The following is a 20,288-nucleotide window of genomic DNA, read 5'->3' as shown; positions in this document are numbered from 1 at the left end:
ACAACATGACAACATAAACATCAGTTGAGGGCTGCAACTCTGCTTTTTAAATGACAATATCCTGGCCGGACCACTGTTGTCAGTGATAAAAGTATTTGAAATGAAAATGATTTCTTCATGTCTAGTGACATATCAGGGCCATTTTATGATTAATTGATATACATTTCTTACATACTGTTCCTTTAAATGAGACGCAAGTCATAAACAACTCAGCGCCAACTATACCACTACATACCTGTAAAAAACGTTAGACAAAACTGCACAGCATTTTTGTGAAGTTTATTGCCAAACTCACAAAGAAACATCCCAGCAAATCCCACTGCACATCAGGACGACTGTTTGATTGACAGTAATGGATCCAGCGGCACAGAAAGTCTAAGCCTCACTTGTTAACATCAGATGTTGGTCACTTCAGCATTGATTCCTCTCAGTTTGGTCTCACTTGAGCTTATATGTGTTTGAGAAGTGGTCAGTGTTGTGTTAGCTCTGTGTACTGATGCTATCAACCTAATCGAGTTTTGAGTTTTATTTTATAATCCCACACCTCGCTCAGCTCTCTCGCTCTCTCTTTTTTTTACCGAGCTGTGACAGGTTTCTCTCTCTGCCGGTGTTTCTGTCCAACATTATTCAGGCTGACGGCCTGCATTCAAATTGAAGTCGGCTTGACATTTCCCAGAGTTCAGCGCGGCTGTGATTTGTAAATACTGTTCAGTAGCAATATACTTGAAGGCCACGTTGATGTATGTACCAAACATCGGAAAGATACATCTACGCGTAGGTTCATTGGACAGAAGGATCTTTTCATGAACGCATGGAGACGTTTTGAATTGATACGTCTGACTCTGGCCATCAATCATTGTCTCATATTCTCTCACTGATATTTCTGTCTTCAGCCGGCCTGCGTGTTTATTTTGCATGCCTCATAAATCATGTTTCTCTCATAGCGTCAATCAGTTACTGATGGTCCTCTGTAAAGTGCCTTTTAATATAGCGCCATCATAAAGGTTATTTATGATGATGTACATTATACATTGTTTCTCTTAATGCATGACATTTATTTATTTAGTTAGCGCTCCCAGACAAAACGATGTATACGTAAATGTTTAAGCGTATGCACAGATGTCCTAAGCGCCTGTTCCGGGTAACCGAGACATGTCTGTTCAATACGAGTCAAATTGAGTGAGAGCTCTATTCCTGTCGTACAAAAAATCAATACGAGTGTAACCTTGGATGCAATGTAATGCAATGAGGACTCTCAGGCACCGGGGCGCAGCCCTTGAACCACAACAACACAAAAAACAAGTTTCCATTTTAAATTTCCTTAAGGGATAATCTCTGAAGATTTACTCGCCAGTAAGACTTATTAGTTTTGATGCACTGAGGGTGAAAACTGCTTTAACCACCTTTTATTACACTGACATCGAGCTACTCGCATTAATAAGAGGGTGGAATAGTTTAAAAAGACTCGGTATACTCGCAATACTGCAACATGCATGAAAGAGAAGGCTAAACTGTGCTTTGTTTTTGGCGTGCACATCATGTTATGCTGACATGGTAATGGTCTGTGCAACCACGGGTGATGACAAAAGTGGTGTTTCTAAAAAGTTTATGCCATTTTACCTGCACAAAGACTTTTTCCGCACTGTGCAATGAGATGGAAATGAACATGCAGATGACATACAGTACGTTTTATCCTTGCATCCTATTTTAGGAACAATTTGTAAGTCAGTATACTAATGTCTGGCAGCTGCTAAAACCTACACTGCAAAAAATGATTTTCAAGAAAAACATTTTTAGTATTTTGGTCTTGTTTTTTTAGTAAAAATATCAAAAAATTCTTAAATTAAGATGCTTATTCTTGATGAGCAAAATGACCCAAGAAAATAAGTCTAGTTTTTAGACCAAAAATATCACATTTAAGTGATTTTGTGCAAAAAAATCTGCCAATGTGGTAAGCAAAAAAATCTTGAACATTTTTCTTAAACACTAAATTGAAGAAAAATTTGCATACCCCATTGGCAGATTTTTTTGCTTGTTTTATGCACAAAATCAATTAAATTTGATATTTTTGTTCTAAAAACTAGACTTATTTTATTGGGTCGTTTTGCTCATCAAAAAAGCATCATCATTTAAATGTTTTTTAGATATTTTTACTGAAAACAAGACAAAAATACAAAGAAATTTTTTCTTGAAAATAATTTTTTTGCAGTGTATTCATCTCATTTACGCATCTAGAGTCGATATAAACACTCCAAAAAAAGATTTTCAAGAAAACATTTTCTAAATTGTTTTCAGTAAAAATATCTAAAAATTCTTAAATTAAGATGTTTTTTCTTGATGAGCAAAACAACCCAAGACAATAAGTAAAGTTTTTAGACCAAAAATGTCAAATTTACGTGAGTTTTTTGCTTACCCCATTGGCAGATTGCTTTGCTTGTTTCATGCACAAAATCACTTAAATTTGATATTTTTGGTCTAACTTATTTTCTTGGGTGGTTTTGCTCATCAAGAAAAAGCATTTTAATTTAATTTTTACTGAAAACAAGACAAAAATACAAAAGACATTTTTTTCTTGAAATCCTTTTTTTTTGCAGTGAAGTTTAGTCCAATCTTATTATGGTTTTCTGTAAACACTGCAAAAATATGTTTTTCAAGAAAAAAATGTCTTAGTATATTTGTCTTGTTTTCAGTAAAAATATCTAAAAATTCTTAAATTAAGATACTTTTTCTTGATGAGCAAAACCACCCAAGAAAATAAGTCTAGTTTTTAGACCAAAATTAACAAATTTAAGTGATTTTGTGCATAAAATAAGCAAATAAATCTGCCAATGGGGTAAGCAAATTTGGCTTGAATAATTTCTTGAATTTAGTGTTAAAGAAAAATGTTTAATATTTTTTGCTTATCCCATTGGCAGATTTTTTTTGCTTGTTTTATGCACAAAATCACTTAAATTTGATATTTTTGGTCTAAAAACTAGACTTATTTTCTTTGGTGGTTTTGCTCATCAAGAAAAAGCATCTTTATTTTTAGATATTTTTAGATATTTTTACTGAAAACAAGACAAAAATACTAAGAACATTTTTTCTTAAAATTATTTTTTTAAGTGAATGTCTGGATTTCTTTCCGTCCCAAATTATCCATGTCTATCTAATTTCTTACGCACCACGCAAGCACCACAGGCTCAAATTCTTTTCGCTTGTTTTGAAGCATGCCAATGTCTATTCAGCCTAAACTTTAATCACTGTTTTTTTTGTGAAGCAACTCTTCAGATGTTTGGATTACGCCAGATCGGATTTGTTGATCTATGGGTGATAAGGGTTTCTCAAAAGACTGAGATGAGTCAGACTTCACAAAGTTCACCAGTTTGAGATGTTCATGTGCCGCACGGCGGCTATATAAAGTTACTGTTAGGAGCGCACAGCAAAAATCTTGTTAGCAGTTACCAGAAACCCAATTAGAGGTCAAATAAGATTAACTTAACATGGTTGCATTGGGATGCCAATAATGGATCTCATAACAAAGTTTCAAAGTAAAAGAGCATGTTGCGCATGAGAAAATAAAACTAGTTTTTAACTACACTTACATTTGGAAATATAAAAACGTCTATAATAGACTTAACTATCTAAATCAGGGGTCTCCAACCTTTTTGTGAGCAAGGGCTACCACAATGGATAAAACAATCTGGATGGCTACTTTTTTGATATAGTCTACTCTAAAAACCTTTTTTGTTTTACTTGTTGATATGTTTTGTTAACATACATAAAAGTAGCCAAGCTAATATTAAAAAAAAATGATTTGAGGCTATTAATAAAATGTGCTTTGGCGGGCAACTCACAGACTCTGTGCGGGCACCATGTTGGAGACCACTGATCTAAATTATGCCATGCATATTATTTTAATAGCTCTGTAAAAAGGAAATTATATGTAAGGAATAATTGATGACTGGATGTTGAATTATTCGAAAATAATGGACACCTGAGGTGGTAATGAGGCAATGACGCAAAGCAAAGTTATTACACCATAAGACACCATAAGACATTGTTCAGGTGTTTTATTTTAGGACATTTGACTGTTTTTGTCCTGAGAGAGAGAGAGAGAGAGAGAGAAAACATGCACTTGTGCTTGCAGTAATCAGAAAAACCTGAACAATTTAGCCTATCAATACTTATATATTAATTCATCTTCAATATTTACATATGAATTTTATATTATCAGTGTTTATTTACCGTATTCCATTTTTCTCTTTTTAATTATTTTATTCATTTTTTCGATTTTTTTGAACTAACCACATATATATCAACCAAAATCATTTATCTCAGTTAAACTTGGCGTAGTGATATGGAACTGTATAGCTGCATTCAGACTAGCAGCGACTTTCTCACTGTGTGTCGCTCGTCTTTTTCGATGAGGTCGTTAGGGGGCGTTTTCTACATCTGGTTGTCATAAACAATGAGTACCATCCACTACTGCTAGCCACTGATATGCTGCGTTTACACCAGCCGCGGTAGAGGCGTCAAGTGCGAGTGATTTCAATGTTAAGTCAATGTAAAGACGCCTTGCACGCATCTGGCGCGAATGAGGCGTTTAGCGCGGCGCGGTAGACGCGATTCCGTCTCATTCGCGCATCCATGACCCGGTTGGTACTTTTCAACAAATCCAGCATTAAACACATGCAAAACTCCGCTGCTACCCCGGATAAACAAACTATATCCATTGTTTCCATAATGCTGGCTTACATTCAAAAACACACTTCTTCCTTGATGCCATTGTTGATTCTTGATATAAAACAAAGCTGTCGCGTGAAGTGATGCCTGTGACTTAGCATCCTCGGTTCCCGCTGATTGACATGTGGGTGTGCTTTTGCAGATGTTGGCATTGGCAATACAGTAGTTCATTGATGGGGATGCACAAATTTGACAAAAATACAGTAAAACTCTCTGATCCCTGTGGGTCCCTGGAACAACATAACAGTAAATAAATGATGACAACATTTACATTTCTGTGTGAACCCAAAGCACACCTTCGAGACAGAGACAATGTTTTTCTGGCATAATATATTTAGCATGTCGCTGGAGCAGAAAGTGAAGTTTGAAGGTCACTGTAGTCATTGAAACAGCGTGATATCTAGACGGTAGATGGACCATTAAAACACATCCTTTGGCGATGTAACCTTTATGGCTCCTGCAGAGGTGAGAAAAACACGCGTCCCACAGATTCAAAGAACAACGTGGCAGCCGGTCCGTGCGAATGTGGCGTCAAGTAGAAAAATAACCTCAAGTTTTGAAATGAATTGCACCGAGGATGTTTCCAGGGGTATTTGTAACTTTATAATGTCTGTTGAGTGATAGTTGGTGTCGGATTGTGAGGTTATTTATAGCCTGGATATCAAAGGATTTCTAACAGATATGATGTGCTGAAGACCCAGAGAAGAGAAGTGTGATATAGGTGTAAAATCAAGTGGACTATTTTTAGGTTTCGAGAATGAAAGTCTGGAAATCTGCTTTGAAATCTTTCTTTGACTGTGCATTTAAGGTCTTACAGTAACCATTTGATCAATTCGTGTGTTCAATTTCCTAACCTTGACATTGTTAACAGCTTTCATCTAACAGCTGAGCTATTTAACAGCACAAGTACAAAAATAGACCTTTTAAGAACAGCCTTGAGTATAGTTTTGACGTAATAATGCTTTAATGTGCTTTTAATGATGCTTTGGATGAAAATCTACAAACAGAACAATGTTTTGAAAATGCATGTTTACATTCATCAATGCATTCATCACCACTGATGTGGCGAACGCCATTTTATGTTGATTGTAAAGTTTTTCCTAAAGACTCTTTGACTGAAGACAATGGCAAAAAAATGCTGCGTTTCAACAACGTGTAGATCCAATGCAAAACCATTAAACAGATCATATTTTCTCATTTCTGCTTTAATTTGGAGTCTGGGATGCCATTTACAGGGTCGACCACCGGGACCGTTTCCAACAAAAACCTCTTATCACATATCTGAACCCCCTCAGGGCTGTTGCTGTGGTCCTGGCCAATGCAAATACCCCAAAAACGTTTCAACAGAACCTCAGGCCTCTGAGGGCCAAACCCACGACCCACAACAATTCAACTGATCTGGGCAAAAGGGCTTCATAACATGGATGAGTGTTGAAACGCATTCCTCACAGAAGATTAAACTTAGACTCTGGCTCTTCTCCAAAACCTAGCAAGCTCATAGTCGTGTAGCATTGTTTGTATCCTTCATAGAAAATGTTAGACAAACTCAAGAAAAAAAATCAAAGTGAACAAATCCAAGGAACGTTCATATATAAATATAATTATTCAATACAATAGTGAATATATTTTAAGTACATTTGTCAAGTAGCTGTACTTTTTTCATGTGTTTATCTTTGGAAAACTTTTACTTCACTACATTGCATAAATATAAATGCATAAATACATGTTTATTACGTTAAAAATCTAATACTTACTTTTACCTCAGTAAAAGTTAGGCTACGTTTACATGACAATGATGCAGTAAAAAACAAAACTTTTTCTTTGCGTTTTGAAAGATTTCACATACGCATGTCAGCATTTTCGCAAAGATATGTGTTTCTGACTAAGAGCGCTGTATTATGCATACCAGGTCAGTAGATGGTAATGTTACTTTCTAAAGATACACTACACACCTGCGCACATACTAGCCTGATCTCACACGAATTCGTACATATTTTACGCGTTGGCTAATTCGTATGAATTTGTACGAAGTTAATCGTGCAAAAATGTACGATAAACATGAGGAATTAAACGAAACCCCACCCATAAACCCAACGTAAAAGGGGTCAATGAAAAATCATACAAAAATGTACGAATGTGGTTGTACCAATTATTAGATTTAGCCACTTAGTAAAATACGTACAAATTGCCATTAAATAGTGTTTTACAAACGAATTCTTCTACAGAGCGATAAATACAAACTATTAAAAAGCATCAAGCAGTTTTGTTTAACTCTTTTCCCGCTATTGACGAGTTATGTCGTCAAGTAACAGAAACCATTTCCCTGGCAATGACGCTTCCCTGATGAGTTTTTACGGTAATCTATAATTCTGCTATTATCCACTAGGTGGTGCTCCTACCAAATATATAAAATTCAACAACATTTTAAACTCTGTGCATGTTTTCATCATCGTTCTACATAGATATGTACACTAGATGTCGCCTTGGCTATGGCAGTTCATTGGACCGAATGCGTCAAATAGAGCCGCCATCTTGAAACAGGGGAACCCTGCCTCAGCGTCATTGTATGCAATGGTGTAACGGAAATAAAATCACCATAAATCGTCATGAATGCGATTTTCTTGGTTTTCTTTTGGTTCGTTTTAACAGTCAGACATGTATTTAGCATTGAGTCCAGAAAAAAATAAAAGTTTTCATATTTTGAAAATGTACTTTTTCTTACTATAATGCACAGTGCTAGTAGTCGTAACATCCATACACAGCACAAAAGTCCGGCATCGTCCATGAATTCGAAGTACAGGCAGAAATAGCTGCTTTACCTAGCTACTTCCTATGACAAGACCCCTGTTCTAAGATGGCGGCGGTTTTGACCCCTAGTGGTCCGTGGCGTAATTGCAGGGGGTCCGTAAAACCATTTAAAAATATATTTTCAATTATCTTCCATTATTTGTTTGTTTTATTGAGTATAATACATTTTTAGTATTACTAAAACCAGAATTAAGATTGAAATACAATTGTTACATATTGTTTTAAATGACCTCGTGTTTATTTTTGCCAAATTGCAAATTTCACATTAAATAAAAGATTCAAGTAACATAACATTCAGATGGACATGTTAAAAATTAACCATCTTAATTTAAGAGAATGTTGTACCAGAGAATTGGTTGTATATGAAATATGTGTTGTGTAATTTCAATGCAGTAGAATAAAATGTTAGTATTAAAGAAGTGTAAATTTCACAAAAGAAAGTAATTTTCAAATGGACGTTGTTAAAATATTAATCTCAGAGTGGACATTAATAGATGTTTTAATTTACAGGATGCAGTAAAACGTTGATCTGGAATTGACAATGTTGTTGTGATTGATTGTGTAATGTGTTGTGCCATTTAAATGCAATCAAATGAAATGGCTTGATGCAATTCTTGCTTCCAGTCATTAAAAAAATATTAATTACTTAAATTGTATTCACTTATATTGCATTCATAGTTTTTAACTGTGAAAATCATTGTGATTGGAAAGAGAACAGTGGATGGTGGGTGAGAACAGGGGCAGGGGGTCAATGAGGCTGGTTTTAGATATTATGGGGGTCCAACACTCCAAAAAGGTTGAGAAACACTGCACTACACCATCGCCTCCGACTCGATGGTGTAGATTTACTACTACAAGTGACCCTAGACTATAAAAGGAACACGCCCAGAGTAAGATAGGTCCATACATACCTTTCTCATCTCCGTGGGTGCTGTAACTTGGTCTGACGCAGCCCCCGCTAGCTTAGCTTAGCACATAGACAGGAAGTGAATGTTCGCGTTATTTTGTCACTTTTTGGGAGCAGTTTGCTAGCGGGAGCCATTCACTTCCAGTCTTTGTGCTAAGCTAAGCTAGCGGGGGCTGCGTCAGACTGAGTAACAGCACGCATGGAGATGAGAAAGGTATGTATGGACTTATCTAACTCTGGGGGATACGGTAAATAAGCTAAATTCCCAAAATGTGGGCGTGTTCCTTTAAGTGACACATGACACTGTAGGCTGCCACTGTTATTACGGTTGTGAAGTACTTGCACATAGAGCTGCAAGTATGCATGCGCATGGCATCACTGATTTGCATTTACAGTATATAATTTACACGGAAACGAAACCGCAGTCGCTTGCAAAAGCTTTTACTCTGAAACCCGCAAAAAAGTTTGCGTTTTCAGGACCTATTATGTCGTCTTGTAAACCAACAGCAAAAACACTTCAAAAGTTTCCCATCTTAGTCAAAAACTTTGTCATGTAAACAGCCCCTTAAGAAGTACTAGATAGTATTGAATTAAATGTAATATAAAATGTAGTGGTGTAACAAGTACGATACAATGCTTACCTAAAAAATGTAAAGTAAAAAATACGTCACTACTCTCCACCACTGTTCAATACACAAAAACATTGCTACTGAAAATATACATCACGATCTTCCCGATGTTTAGTGCATTTTGACTTACAAAACCACAAATTGCCCAAGACCGTATCTTAAAGCCAGCTCAATGAGACGCCTTTTGGACCATGCACCTGGCACACTGACCGTTTTTTTTTTTAAGCGTAAAACTACCAAAAGTGGATTCATACACACCCTAAATGCACCTGTGGCATGCGCTTCAGACCATGTGCTTAGATTGTTAAAATAGGACCCTTATGCTTTGATTTAAGGTTAAGACAGTCGATGGGCTACTAGGTTTTGTAACAGCTGAGCTTTGTAGATGTCATCATAACGTTAAACTAAACCGTGAACTTTCCTAGAGTGACTCAGATCTAAAAGTAGTATGTACTTGCGAGGCTGTGCCAAAACCTGTGGCAAGTATTATCATGTAGGGTGTTATCATTATGAATGTATGCGTGTTGTCTGGTGGTTGTTTGAGCGTGACTGACACGCGACATGAGGACAGGTGCCGTTAAACCGCATTGACATCCTGTATGTGCTCCTTCTGAAATGAGAGCACAGACAAACCACAGGACAACCTCTAACAGCTCAAAACAACACCGTTACATTAACAGCATTCTCGAAATAACGCAAACGCTCTTATGATCCATGCATACAATGTCTCTTTTTATATCAACAAGCGGAAATTAAACTGTGATTTTTATCTTTTTGAATTCAATGGCATTGGAGTTCTTCTCTCTCTTTGTTCGGTCTATTACGCATACATGAAGTTTAGTGAAGTGTGTGTGTGTTTGTGTTTTTCAGGGTTTACAGGTGAAGACTGACTATATTCCACTGTTGCAGTCACTGGCCTCATTCGGATGGAGACTCACTTGCGTGCTGCCTACACCTATTATTAGGACAAACAGGTACTGTGCTGAAATTCCTCTGTGCATAATTTCAGGTTGCCGGAGTAGAAATCCCATTCATTTTTCTCCACAGAGAAATTGATTTTTTAGCAACAGCGTATAAACCTTTCGGGGTGGTGGACATATCATGGGCACTGAGGTTGTTAACCAATGAATTACGCTTCTGTAGAGGCCATAAGTCAGTGTGGAAAGTCATGATCAATTGCTAGCATCCTCAAAAAGAATTATATTAACCATATTCCCAAGGGAAGATCCACCAATCAGAGAAGTCACAGTGACCAAAAGACCAAATTAGCAGCCACCCACTACTATAAACCAGGTAATAGTTTATTTCGAAAGTCCACTTTAAACATTTTCTTGGAGGCTTGTTTACACTTGGTATTAAGATGTGTTTTCATTGATCAGATCACAAGTGGACGAGACAAACACATTCCGTTTACTTCTGGTATTTAAAGGAAAATACCTTTTTTCAATATTTTACTATGTTCTTACCTCAACTTAGATGAATTAATACATACCTATATTTTTTCAATGCATGCACTTAGTCTTTGTACAGCGCATCGTGAATGTGTTAGCATTTAGCTTAGCCCCATTCATTCCTTAGGATCTAAACAGGGATGAATTTAGAAGCTACCAAACACTTCCATGTTTTCCCTTTTTAAAGACTGTTACATGAGTAGTTACGCGAGTAGGTATGGTGGCACAAAATAAACCATGGTGATTTTTTTAAGCGGATAAAAATGAGAACTATATTGTATGACGGAATGGGAAAACATGGAAGTGTTGGGTGGCTTCTAAATTCAATTCCTGTTTGGATCCTAAGGAATGAATAGGGCTAGGCTAAATGCTAACACATTCATGACGCGCTGTAGATTAAAAGTGCACGCATTGAAAAAAGATAGGTACACTGAAAAAATTATTTTCAAGAAAAAATTCTTAATAGTTTTGTCTTTTTTTCAGTAAAAATATCAAAAAATTCTTAAATTAAGATGCTTTTTCTTGTTGAGCAAAATGACCCAAGAAAATAAATCTAGTTTTTAGACCAAAAATATCAAATGTAAGTGATTTTGTGCATAAAACAAGCAAAAAAAATCTGCCAATGGGGTAAGCTAATTTTTCTTGAATTTAGTGTTTAAGAAAAGTGTTCAAGATCTTTTTTACTTACCCCATTGGCAGATTTTTTTGCTTGTTTTATGTACAAAATCACTTAAATTTGATATTTTTGCTCTAAAAACTAGACTTATTTTCTTGGGTCGTTTTGCTCATCAAGAAAAAGCATCTTACTTTAAGAACACTAAAAAAAATTATTGAAAATAATTTTTTGCAGGGTGGTCTGTGCACTGCAAAAAAAAATGACTTTCTAACTTAGTATCTTTGTCTTGTTTTTAGTACAAATATCTAAAAATTCTTAAATTAAGATTTATATTCTTGATAAGCAAAATTATCTAAGAAAATAAGTCTAGTTTTTAGATTAAAAATTTTCAATTTAAGTGAATTTGTGCTTAAAACAAGTAAAAAACAAATCTGCCAATGGGGTGAGAAAAAAAATCTTAAAATAAGTTAACTTTTTTCTTAAACACTTAATTCAAGAAAAATTTTCTCACCCCACTGGCACATATTTTTGCTTGTTTTAAGCACAATATCACTTAAATTTGATATTTTTGGTCTAAAAACTAGACTTATTTTCTTAGGTCATTTTTCTCATCAACAAAAAGCATCTTGATTTAAGAATTTTTAGATATTTCTACTAAAAAACAAGACAAAAATAATAAGTAAGAAAATCATTTTTGCAGTGTGGAGATAGGTGAGTCCCTCCGCTTTCAGAAATGATGTAAAACATTGTGCGCGGTAAATCACATTAGATAAATAGGCGGAAAGTAGGCCGTCTTTTGTGGCTGTTTGAACATATTCGACCACATGCGCATTTACACCACAAAAGCAATTTGGTCAAAATGGTTTTCGAATACTTCCGAATGTGGTCGAAAGTGGACGACCTCAAAAAGTTTTGAGCATCGCTTACACCTGTCTTTAGCGTCGTCCACTTGTGATCAAATCGGAGAAGATGCATCTTAATACCAGGTATAAACAGCCCCATTGTCAACTAACAGTCATTAGAGTAGGCCTACTGGTAGACTGTCTGATTCATATTTACTAACACTGGATCCCCAACAAAGATCCTGAGTGTAACTAACTACTGTATATGCTAACTTATTCTACTTACCCTAATCTTTTCTCTAACAGTCACTAATACTGTAATGATGAGTACACACCAAATGCAAATTCAACGATTTGCGCGAGCAGATTACATACAAAGTCAATGCATTTGAGATTTGCGCAGTGATGCGAATGACGCAAATTGGGCTTAACATTTTTTTTTAAAAAATCTAAAAAATTCACCTGACCCAACGTTAGATCCAGCGAGTAATATTGAGCGAGGAATGCAATGCGAATGCACGCTTTACGTTTGGTGTGTCCGCAGCATAACAACGCGTCCAAACTACACACAGTGCGATAAGATTCTAGCGACAAGCAATCTGACTGTCCACACCAGACATGATGCGACTGCATGAATGCGACAAAATTATTCAAAAACCACAGCCAATCAGAAGAGCATGTGGATGGGCTCTTTCAAATTAGATGCTTATATAAAGCACATCAACAGCGTCTGAGATTGCAGTACCAGAATTGAACTGTTTTTACACATACAGTCTTTGCTGGTAAATTGCGGTAAAAAGATCATATACCAACAAAATAATTTTGCTACATAAAATTTTAAGCATAATCAAATAGTAATTTCAACTTACTATAGGAAACTGTATAGCCAACCCATCCTCACCCCATGTCGTCAATATTTGACGACACTTGACCATTCGTCAATATGTGACGGGGAGGGTATACCTTTCGCGTCATTTTTTGACGAACTGGGGACTTCAATACTATTACGTCCGTTGCATTCTCTTTCCTATTTTCTTACCATTTTCGCGTCGGTTTAGGGTTAGATTTACATAATGACATCCCTACCCAAACCTAACTCTAACCCCAACGCCAGGTGACAACTGTCGTACCTAACTGTAACCCCAACGCCAGGTGACAACTGTTTAATTTCGCGTACACTGTTTAATTTTGCGTAATCTAACCCTAAACCGACGCGAAAATGGTAAGAAAATAGGAAAGAGAATGCAACGGACGTAATAGTATTGAAGTCCCCAGTTCGTCAAAAAATGACGCGAAAGGTATACCCTCCCCGTCACATATTGACGAATGGTCAAGTGTCGTCAAATATTGACGACATGGGGTGAGGATGTGTTGGCATAGCAGTATCTCACTGAGTTAGGATGAAGGGCACAGCTAGTAAATGGGCTTAACAACACAGCTGTTTGCCCGCCGAAAAGGAACGTCAATACGAGCTAACCGATGACTACGGTAATGGCGAGTGAAAGCTTCGGGCGATGTCGAACAGAAGTTCACCGTGTAATCTCCATCTGTCAAACCCACAGCAGCGTCGGGCCGATACCTCAGTGGCCTCTCTTTCAGACGTCAGCGTTGTATCCATCTCATAGACCCTGCTGATTAATTACGGCCTATTTTAAACTTTCACACACGTCGAGACACAACAGCGGTGATGTAGCAAATTAATCAAAACTGTCCTAGATACAACAAACTCTTCTTCACTTTACAATGCCTTAGAGATGATGACCTTGTTTTTATGGGTGGCACCAAATAAAAAACAGGACTGTGACAGTTTTATAAAATCAGATAGTAATATAATTTAATATAAAATATAAACATAACAAAATATAAAAAATATATTAATTAAATTAATTATAAATATTTTACTTAAAAATATAATAACCATTGTACATCCCATAATTTGTACTATACAGAGGCCCAAATAACATGATATTACTATGGTATGTAAACAAACAATATTTCTGTTAATGGCTAGACTGTGGGTGTTTGTCATTGTTTTTGAAACTGTTATGTCTTCACACACAAGTTGGCTTCTCATTGTTATGCATTACACCTTACGGTACTCTTGTCTATTCATTACAGTCGAAATTGCTAAAGTTCCCATTCAATTAAGCTTTTCATAACGGAGATTGTAAGATGATGACTAGTTTGGATGCTGTCGAGACTACGGACAGAGTCGTAATTTTTGCCCGGCCACTTGTTTACATTTTAAAAGGCCCCTAGGAATCCGTTTTTGCCTCTTTGATTTAAGCAAGATGCATTCGAATAAATATCCAGCCTTCAGACAAGCAAGAAAATAGGCAGCGGAGAAAAATTGGGCTGAATTAGACGTTTGCTATTGATTGCCAGCTTACGGCAGAAATGCGAAGGCCCATTTGATGTAAGACATTTGTAGCCGAATCGTGCGGCGCTCTTGTGGGCTGTGAGTCTCGCGTGTGAAGTTAAGGATTAGCTGAGCTCGACAGAAGCTCTGGGAGACAGAAACAGAAGGGCGAGAGAGCAGTAAAGAAAAGGGAGAGAGAGAGAGAATGTTTGGAAACACAACTCCATGTCCACTGAGGATTAAAAAGCTTATGAGAAAATTAACTGTATTATTAACTTCTAAAAATCGCTTCGACAACCATCTTGAGAATCTCACTTTCATATAAGAAGTGTTTCTTTAACTACAAACATTTTTATACCCTGGGGCTGACTTTTAGTAAAGCTTAAAGATTCAAGCTTTCTTGTTTTTACTTGAAGGTTTCATAAACTGTTGAATTTTTTGTTATAATTTTTGGCTACTTTTCAAATGCCTTCTGTTTATATTTAATAGTTTTATTCTTGCTCATGATCTGGACTTTTCAAAAGTTCTTCAAAAAAATTTTTTTGTAAAATATGAAAAAGAAATGTTTGAAAAATTATTATCAAAAGTACACCATCTTGTCATTTAAAATAAGTTTTCCTAACTGGGATTCGCAAACCCCTGGTGATTAGCAGGAGAGTTTTAGCGGTTTGTACTTTGAGGAAAAAAATATTTTTTTACAATTAAATCATAAAATGTAAAAAAAAATGTAAAAATAAAAAAACATATTTAATTATTTTAATTTTAATAAAAAATAAATTATTTATTTATTCTAAATGTCATGTGACTATTACACAATGCTATATATCAGAAAGAACTCATGCTAAATCATAAGTTGAGGGGAAAAATATGAATTACAATTAAATCAAATGTAAAAAATATTTACAAATTAAAAATCCAAAAAGAGACAAAATATATATTTTATTTATTTAATTATTTTAATAAAAAATAAAAATGTAATAATTTGTTTATTCTGAAGGTCATGTGACCATTACACAATGCCAATTTATCAGAAAGAACTCGTGCTAAATTGTAAGTTGAGTGGAAAAAAATATTAATTACAATTAAATCATAAAAAGTAAAAAAAATGACAAATTAAAAATCCAAAAAGAGACAAAATATATATTTTATTTATATAATTATTTTAATAAAAAATAAAAATGTAATAATTTGTTTATTCTGAATGTCATGTGACCATTACACAATGCTAATATATCAGAAAGAACTCGTGCTAAATTGTAAGTTGAGTGAAAAAAATATTACAATTAAATTATAAAATGTAAAAAAATTACAAATAAAAAATCCGAAAAGAGACAAATTATATATTTTATTTATTTAATTATTTTAATAAAAAATTTAATAATTTATTAATTCTGAATGTCATGTGACCATTACACAATGCTAATATTTCAGAAAGAACTCGTGCTAAATTGTAAGTTGAGTGGAAAAAAATATTAATTACAATTAAATCATAAAATGTAAAAAAAAAAAAAAATTTAAAATCCAAAAAGAGACAAAATATATATTTTACTTATTTAATTATTTTAATAAAAAAATAAAAATGTAATAATTTGTTTATTCTGAATGTCATGTGACCATTACACAATGCTAATATATCAGAAAGAACTCGTGCTAAATTGTAAGTTGAGTGGAAAAAAAATATTCATTACAATTAAATCATAAAATGTAAAAAAAAAATACAAATTAAAAATCCAAAAAGAGACAAAATATATATTTTATTTATTTAATTAATAATTTGTTCATTCTGAATGTCATGTGACCATTACACAATGCATTGTAAGTTGAGTGGAAAAAAAATATTCATTACAATTAAATCATAAAATGTAAAAAAAAATACAAATTAAAAATCCAAAAAGAGAAAAAATATATATTTTATTTATTTAATTAATAATTTGTTCATTCTGAATGTCATGTGACCATTACACAATGCATTGTAAGTTGAGTGGAAAAAAAATATTCATTACAATTAAATCATAAAATGTAAAAAAAAATACAAATTAAAAATCCAAAAAGAGACAAAATATATATTTTATTTATTTAATTAATAATTTGTTCATTCTGAATGTCATGTGACCATTACACAATGCTAATATATCAGAAAGAACTCGTGCTAAATTGTAAGTTGAGTGGAAAAAAAATATTCATTACAATTAAATCATAAAATGTAAAAAAAAAATACAAATTAAAAATCCAAAAAGAGACAAAATATATATTTTATTTATTTAATTAATAATTTGTTCATTCTGAATGTCATGTGACCATTACACAATGCATTGTAAGTTGAGTGGAAAAAAAATATTCATTACAATTAAATCATAAAATGTAAAAAAAAATACAAATTAAAAATCCAAAAAGAGAAAAAATATATATTTTATTTATTTAATTAATAATTTGTTCATTCTGAATGTCATGTGACCATTACACAATGCATTGTAAGTTGAGTGGAAAAAAAATATTCATTACAATTAAATCATAAAATGTAAAAAAAAATACAAATTAAAAATCCAAAAAGAGACAAAATATATATTTTATTTATTTAATTAATAATTTGTTCATTCTGAATGTCATGTGACCATTACACAATGCTAATATATCAGAAAGAACTCGTGCTAAATTGTAAGTTGAGTGGAAAAAAAATATTAATTTCACTTAAATTATAAAATGTAAAAAAATTACAAATTAAAAATCCAAAAAGAGACAAAATATATATTTTATTTATTTAATTAATAATTTGTTCATTCTGGATGTCATGTGACCATTACACAATGCTAATATATCAGAAAGAACTCAAGCTAAATTGTAAGTTGAGTGGAAAAACATTAATTACAATTAAATCAAATGTAAAAATATTTACAAATTAAAAATCCAAAAAGAGACAAAATATATATTTTATTTATTTAATTATTTTAATAAAAAATAAAAAAATTTATAATTGATTTATTCTGAATGTCATGTGACCATTACACAATGCTAATATGTCAGAAAGAACTCAGATACGTTTTATGTACCAATAAAAGAAAATTACCAGATGAAGATCCAACAACAAGTAATAATAACAATAATTATGAAAAATACTACTGATAAAAACTTTATAAAATAAATATTTTCTAAAAATATGCATGCAAATGAGCTATTAAATCCTTAAAATATTAACTTAAAATCTCAGGGGGTTCTGCAGAGAGAAAAGTTTGAAACTCCATACTTTGCAGAAAAGCAGTCAAGAAGAGAAAAAGAAAAAAACTCATTATATGTCCAACTATGGATATATAACTTCCTTTTCTACACATATATTTGTGATAAAGCCTACACAAAGACTGCAATAAAGAGAGATTTGCTCATTACTTTGAGACTAAAGCTAATATTTTGTTTGTCCCCCTGAATGCTGGAATGTACCAATTACTCTCACAGCAAAACAATTCAAACACATCTCCAGGCTCTTCGCCCCATCCAGCATTATTAAAGCTATAAATATAAGATTAGACACTGAATCACTAATAGAAGTTTGGTAAGCATGAAGTGACTGCTTATAAAGTCGACCCTTATGAAAAACATTACCTTGTGTTTAAAGCTGCTTATTTATGGATATTGGCTGGTTAAAGCTGGGTGGACCTGGTACAGCGTCTGAGGCCCCGTTTACACGAACATGGTTATTTTGAAAAACAGAGACATTTCCCTTCATTTGCGCCTTTCGTTTACACGCAAACGGAGAATTCGCCTCTGAAACCAATTCTTTCTAAAAACTCCGGCCAGAGTGGAGATTTTAAAAATCTTCGTTTGCACGTTTGTATGTAAACTACGTCAAAAGTGTGACCTTATTCAAAAGAGGAAGTGATTCGTTGTTGTTGTTGCTATTTTCGGGATTCTGATTGGCTTACGTGGGCTTGAGCTTCTCATTACACCGCCACCTACAGGTTTGGCATGCATCGTGATGGCATATATACACGGGTACGTGTAAATGAACATTTTTCTGAAAACTGATGTTATTTTTGAAACCGGAGAGGTTTAAATGTCAGTTGATGAAAATAGCCGCCCACGTGTAAACGTAGCTTTAGTCAGAGCTCATAGATGATCCTGTTTAGAAAAACGACATGGTTGTAGTTTTGTCTTAGTCCATGTGTTTGCATTTTGTTAAATCCAATTATTAGTGTACTCCTGAAATAAAAATACTTTAGTATGTGCAGTATTTATAATGATTTTGTTGTGATGTAAAGTCATTGGTAATCTCAAAGTGTTTCCACCCAACTTCCTGTTTCTATCAGACATATGTCATAACAAAATAGCAATCTGTGTCCATTTAGCAATTTTTAAGAGAGCTTAAAGTCATCATAAACTTCCATAATAAGACACATTTTTAAGTTAAATGAGTTATTTAAGAATAAATTGTGGGTACAAGTTTTGTAAGTTTGTGCTTTGTACAAGTTAGGGTTTGGGGAAAGTGAGCATTGCATAACAGAACTGATGTGGTTGTAGTAGGTAAGAGATGACAAACTTACAGAGCTTAAAGACTTTATCTGAAATAGAAATAGGATGTTAAATTGTATTAAAAATCTTGAAGATAAATATTTTAACTTGAAATAACATGCACCGATTAAGACGAGGAACATATGAAGAGCTCAGATGCAAAAGCCTCTATATGCCACCTCTGTCAAAAATTAAATCCGTATTATACATTCATCATATAATTTTGTTTCAAATCCGCTTAATTCATTTAGAAAATTCATTTAGAAATCTGGTTTGTTTGCACCCTGATGTTTTTCAGTAAAGTCCTCTAGGTGCACAGTAGACGAATTGGATGAACGAGGACGCGTGTACGTCGCATTTCAATTGTCGCGCTGCAAGAATTTTTTACCCAAATATATTAGAATATCGCCTAATTTACCTTAATTCAGAAAGGACAGCAAAGAGTGACTAGAGACTTTTTAGAAGTGGAGATTTTTGTCAAAAAGCTTGCATTCACTTAGAGGGTTTTGCAGCGAAAGACAGTCAAATACCAATGAAATGACTAAGGGCCGGTTTTACATTGCGTGTTTAAAAGACGTGACCGTGCCACTTCCCCTTCTTTCCAATGGTTTTTCGAAGCGTCATTCTGAAAAGTTGAAGTATTTTCAACTGGCTGCGGCACCACCGCGCCTGAAAAAAGAGCGCATCACGTGTGCGTTGCTCTCTATTTGAGCGCGCTTGCCACATGGCTACGATTTGTGCGCGCAAAAGCCGCGAAATGTTAATGGCCCATAAATTGACATTTGTAAAAAATAAAGCATTTCAACTACTGACAAATAACCTTTTCATTGCAATTAAAGTGAAATTACTGAACCCAAATATAAGAGCCTGATTAAAATGCTCATTTACAAGAAAACATGTCAGACGGACTTTGCATCTGAGCTCTTCATATATTCAAAATGCACGTGCCATGCCATTATTAAAGTCATCTTGAGACTTTACTCAACTGTGTTGTTTACCTTTGTGTTTTCTCTGCAGTGATGGAAGTTTGGCTACCAAACAGATTGTTTTCCTCCAAAGGCCAATGCTGTCCCGCAAGAAGAAAGAATCTAAGGTGCTTGACCTCATATTTCTGCACACATAGTGCTGTCAAACATACTGTACCTGGACTTAATATGATATTCCTCACATAGACTTTATTATTCTGCCGGCTGCCCGGCTGTAAAATTATATGAACTCTTTATAGAGTTTGTCATAGCAGGCGCAGTCACACACACACAGTTTTATAGGGTTCAGTGCTGATATTAGACATTTCCTTAAAGCACCACATAAAATGGGGCAGAAAGCAGAAAACGCTTGGATTTCCTGCCGGGACGCTGAAGGAAACAATGCATAATTTAAACAAAGATTAAGCTTCGTGTCACTTCCAAGAAAATAAGGGCGATTGAGTTCCTGCGTGATTGGTTTATCCA

The 20,288-nt window shown here is 34.3% G+C and overlaps 1 protein-coding gene across 3 annotated transcripts in view; it reads left to right on the top strand.

Annotated features, from left to right (window-relative positions):
* rftn1b (raftlin, lipid raft linker 1b) overlaps nucleotides 1–20,288 on the top strand; it is a 132,713-nt gene that overhangs the window by 100,942 nt on the left and 11,483 nt on the right. For all 3 annotated transcript variants that reach the window (XR_008645870.2, XM_055211365.2, XM_055211364.2), the window contains exons 8-9: nucleotides 9,940–10,043; nucleotides 19,855–19,930. Coding sequence is in view for 2 of the 3 variants with exons in the window: in XM_055211365.2 (XP_055067340.2) it covers nucleotides 9,940–10,043; nucleotides 19,855–19,930 (180 nt within the window). In the remaining variant the exon portion in view is untranslated. The remainder of the gene's footprint in view (nucleotides 1–9,939; nucleotides 10,044–19,854; nucleotides 19,931–20,288) is intronic.

Source organism: Misgurnus anguillicaudatus, chromosome 10 (assembly GCF_027580225.2).
Source record: "Misgurnus anguillicaudatus chromosome 10, ASM2758022v2, whole genome shotgun sequence".
Classification (NCBI taxonomy): domain Eukaryota; kingdom Metazoa; phylum Chordata; class Actinopteri; order Cypriniformes; family Cobitidae; genus Misgurnus; species Misgurnus anguillicaudatus.
The sequence above is the reverse complement of the archived record's forward strand: the minus strand, read 5'-3'. Positions and strand labels throughout refer to the sequence as shown.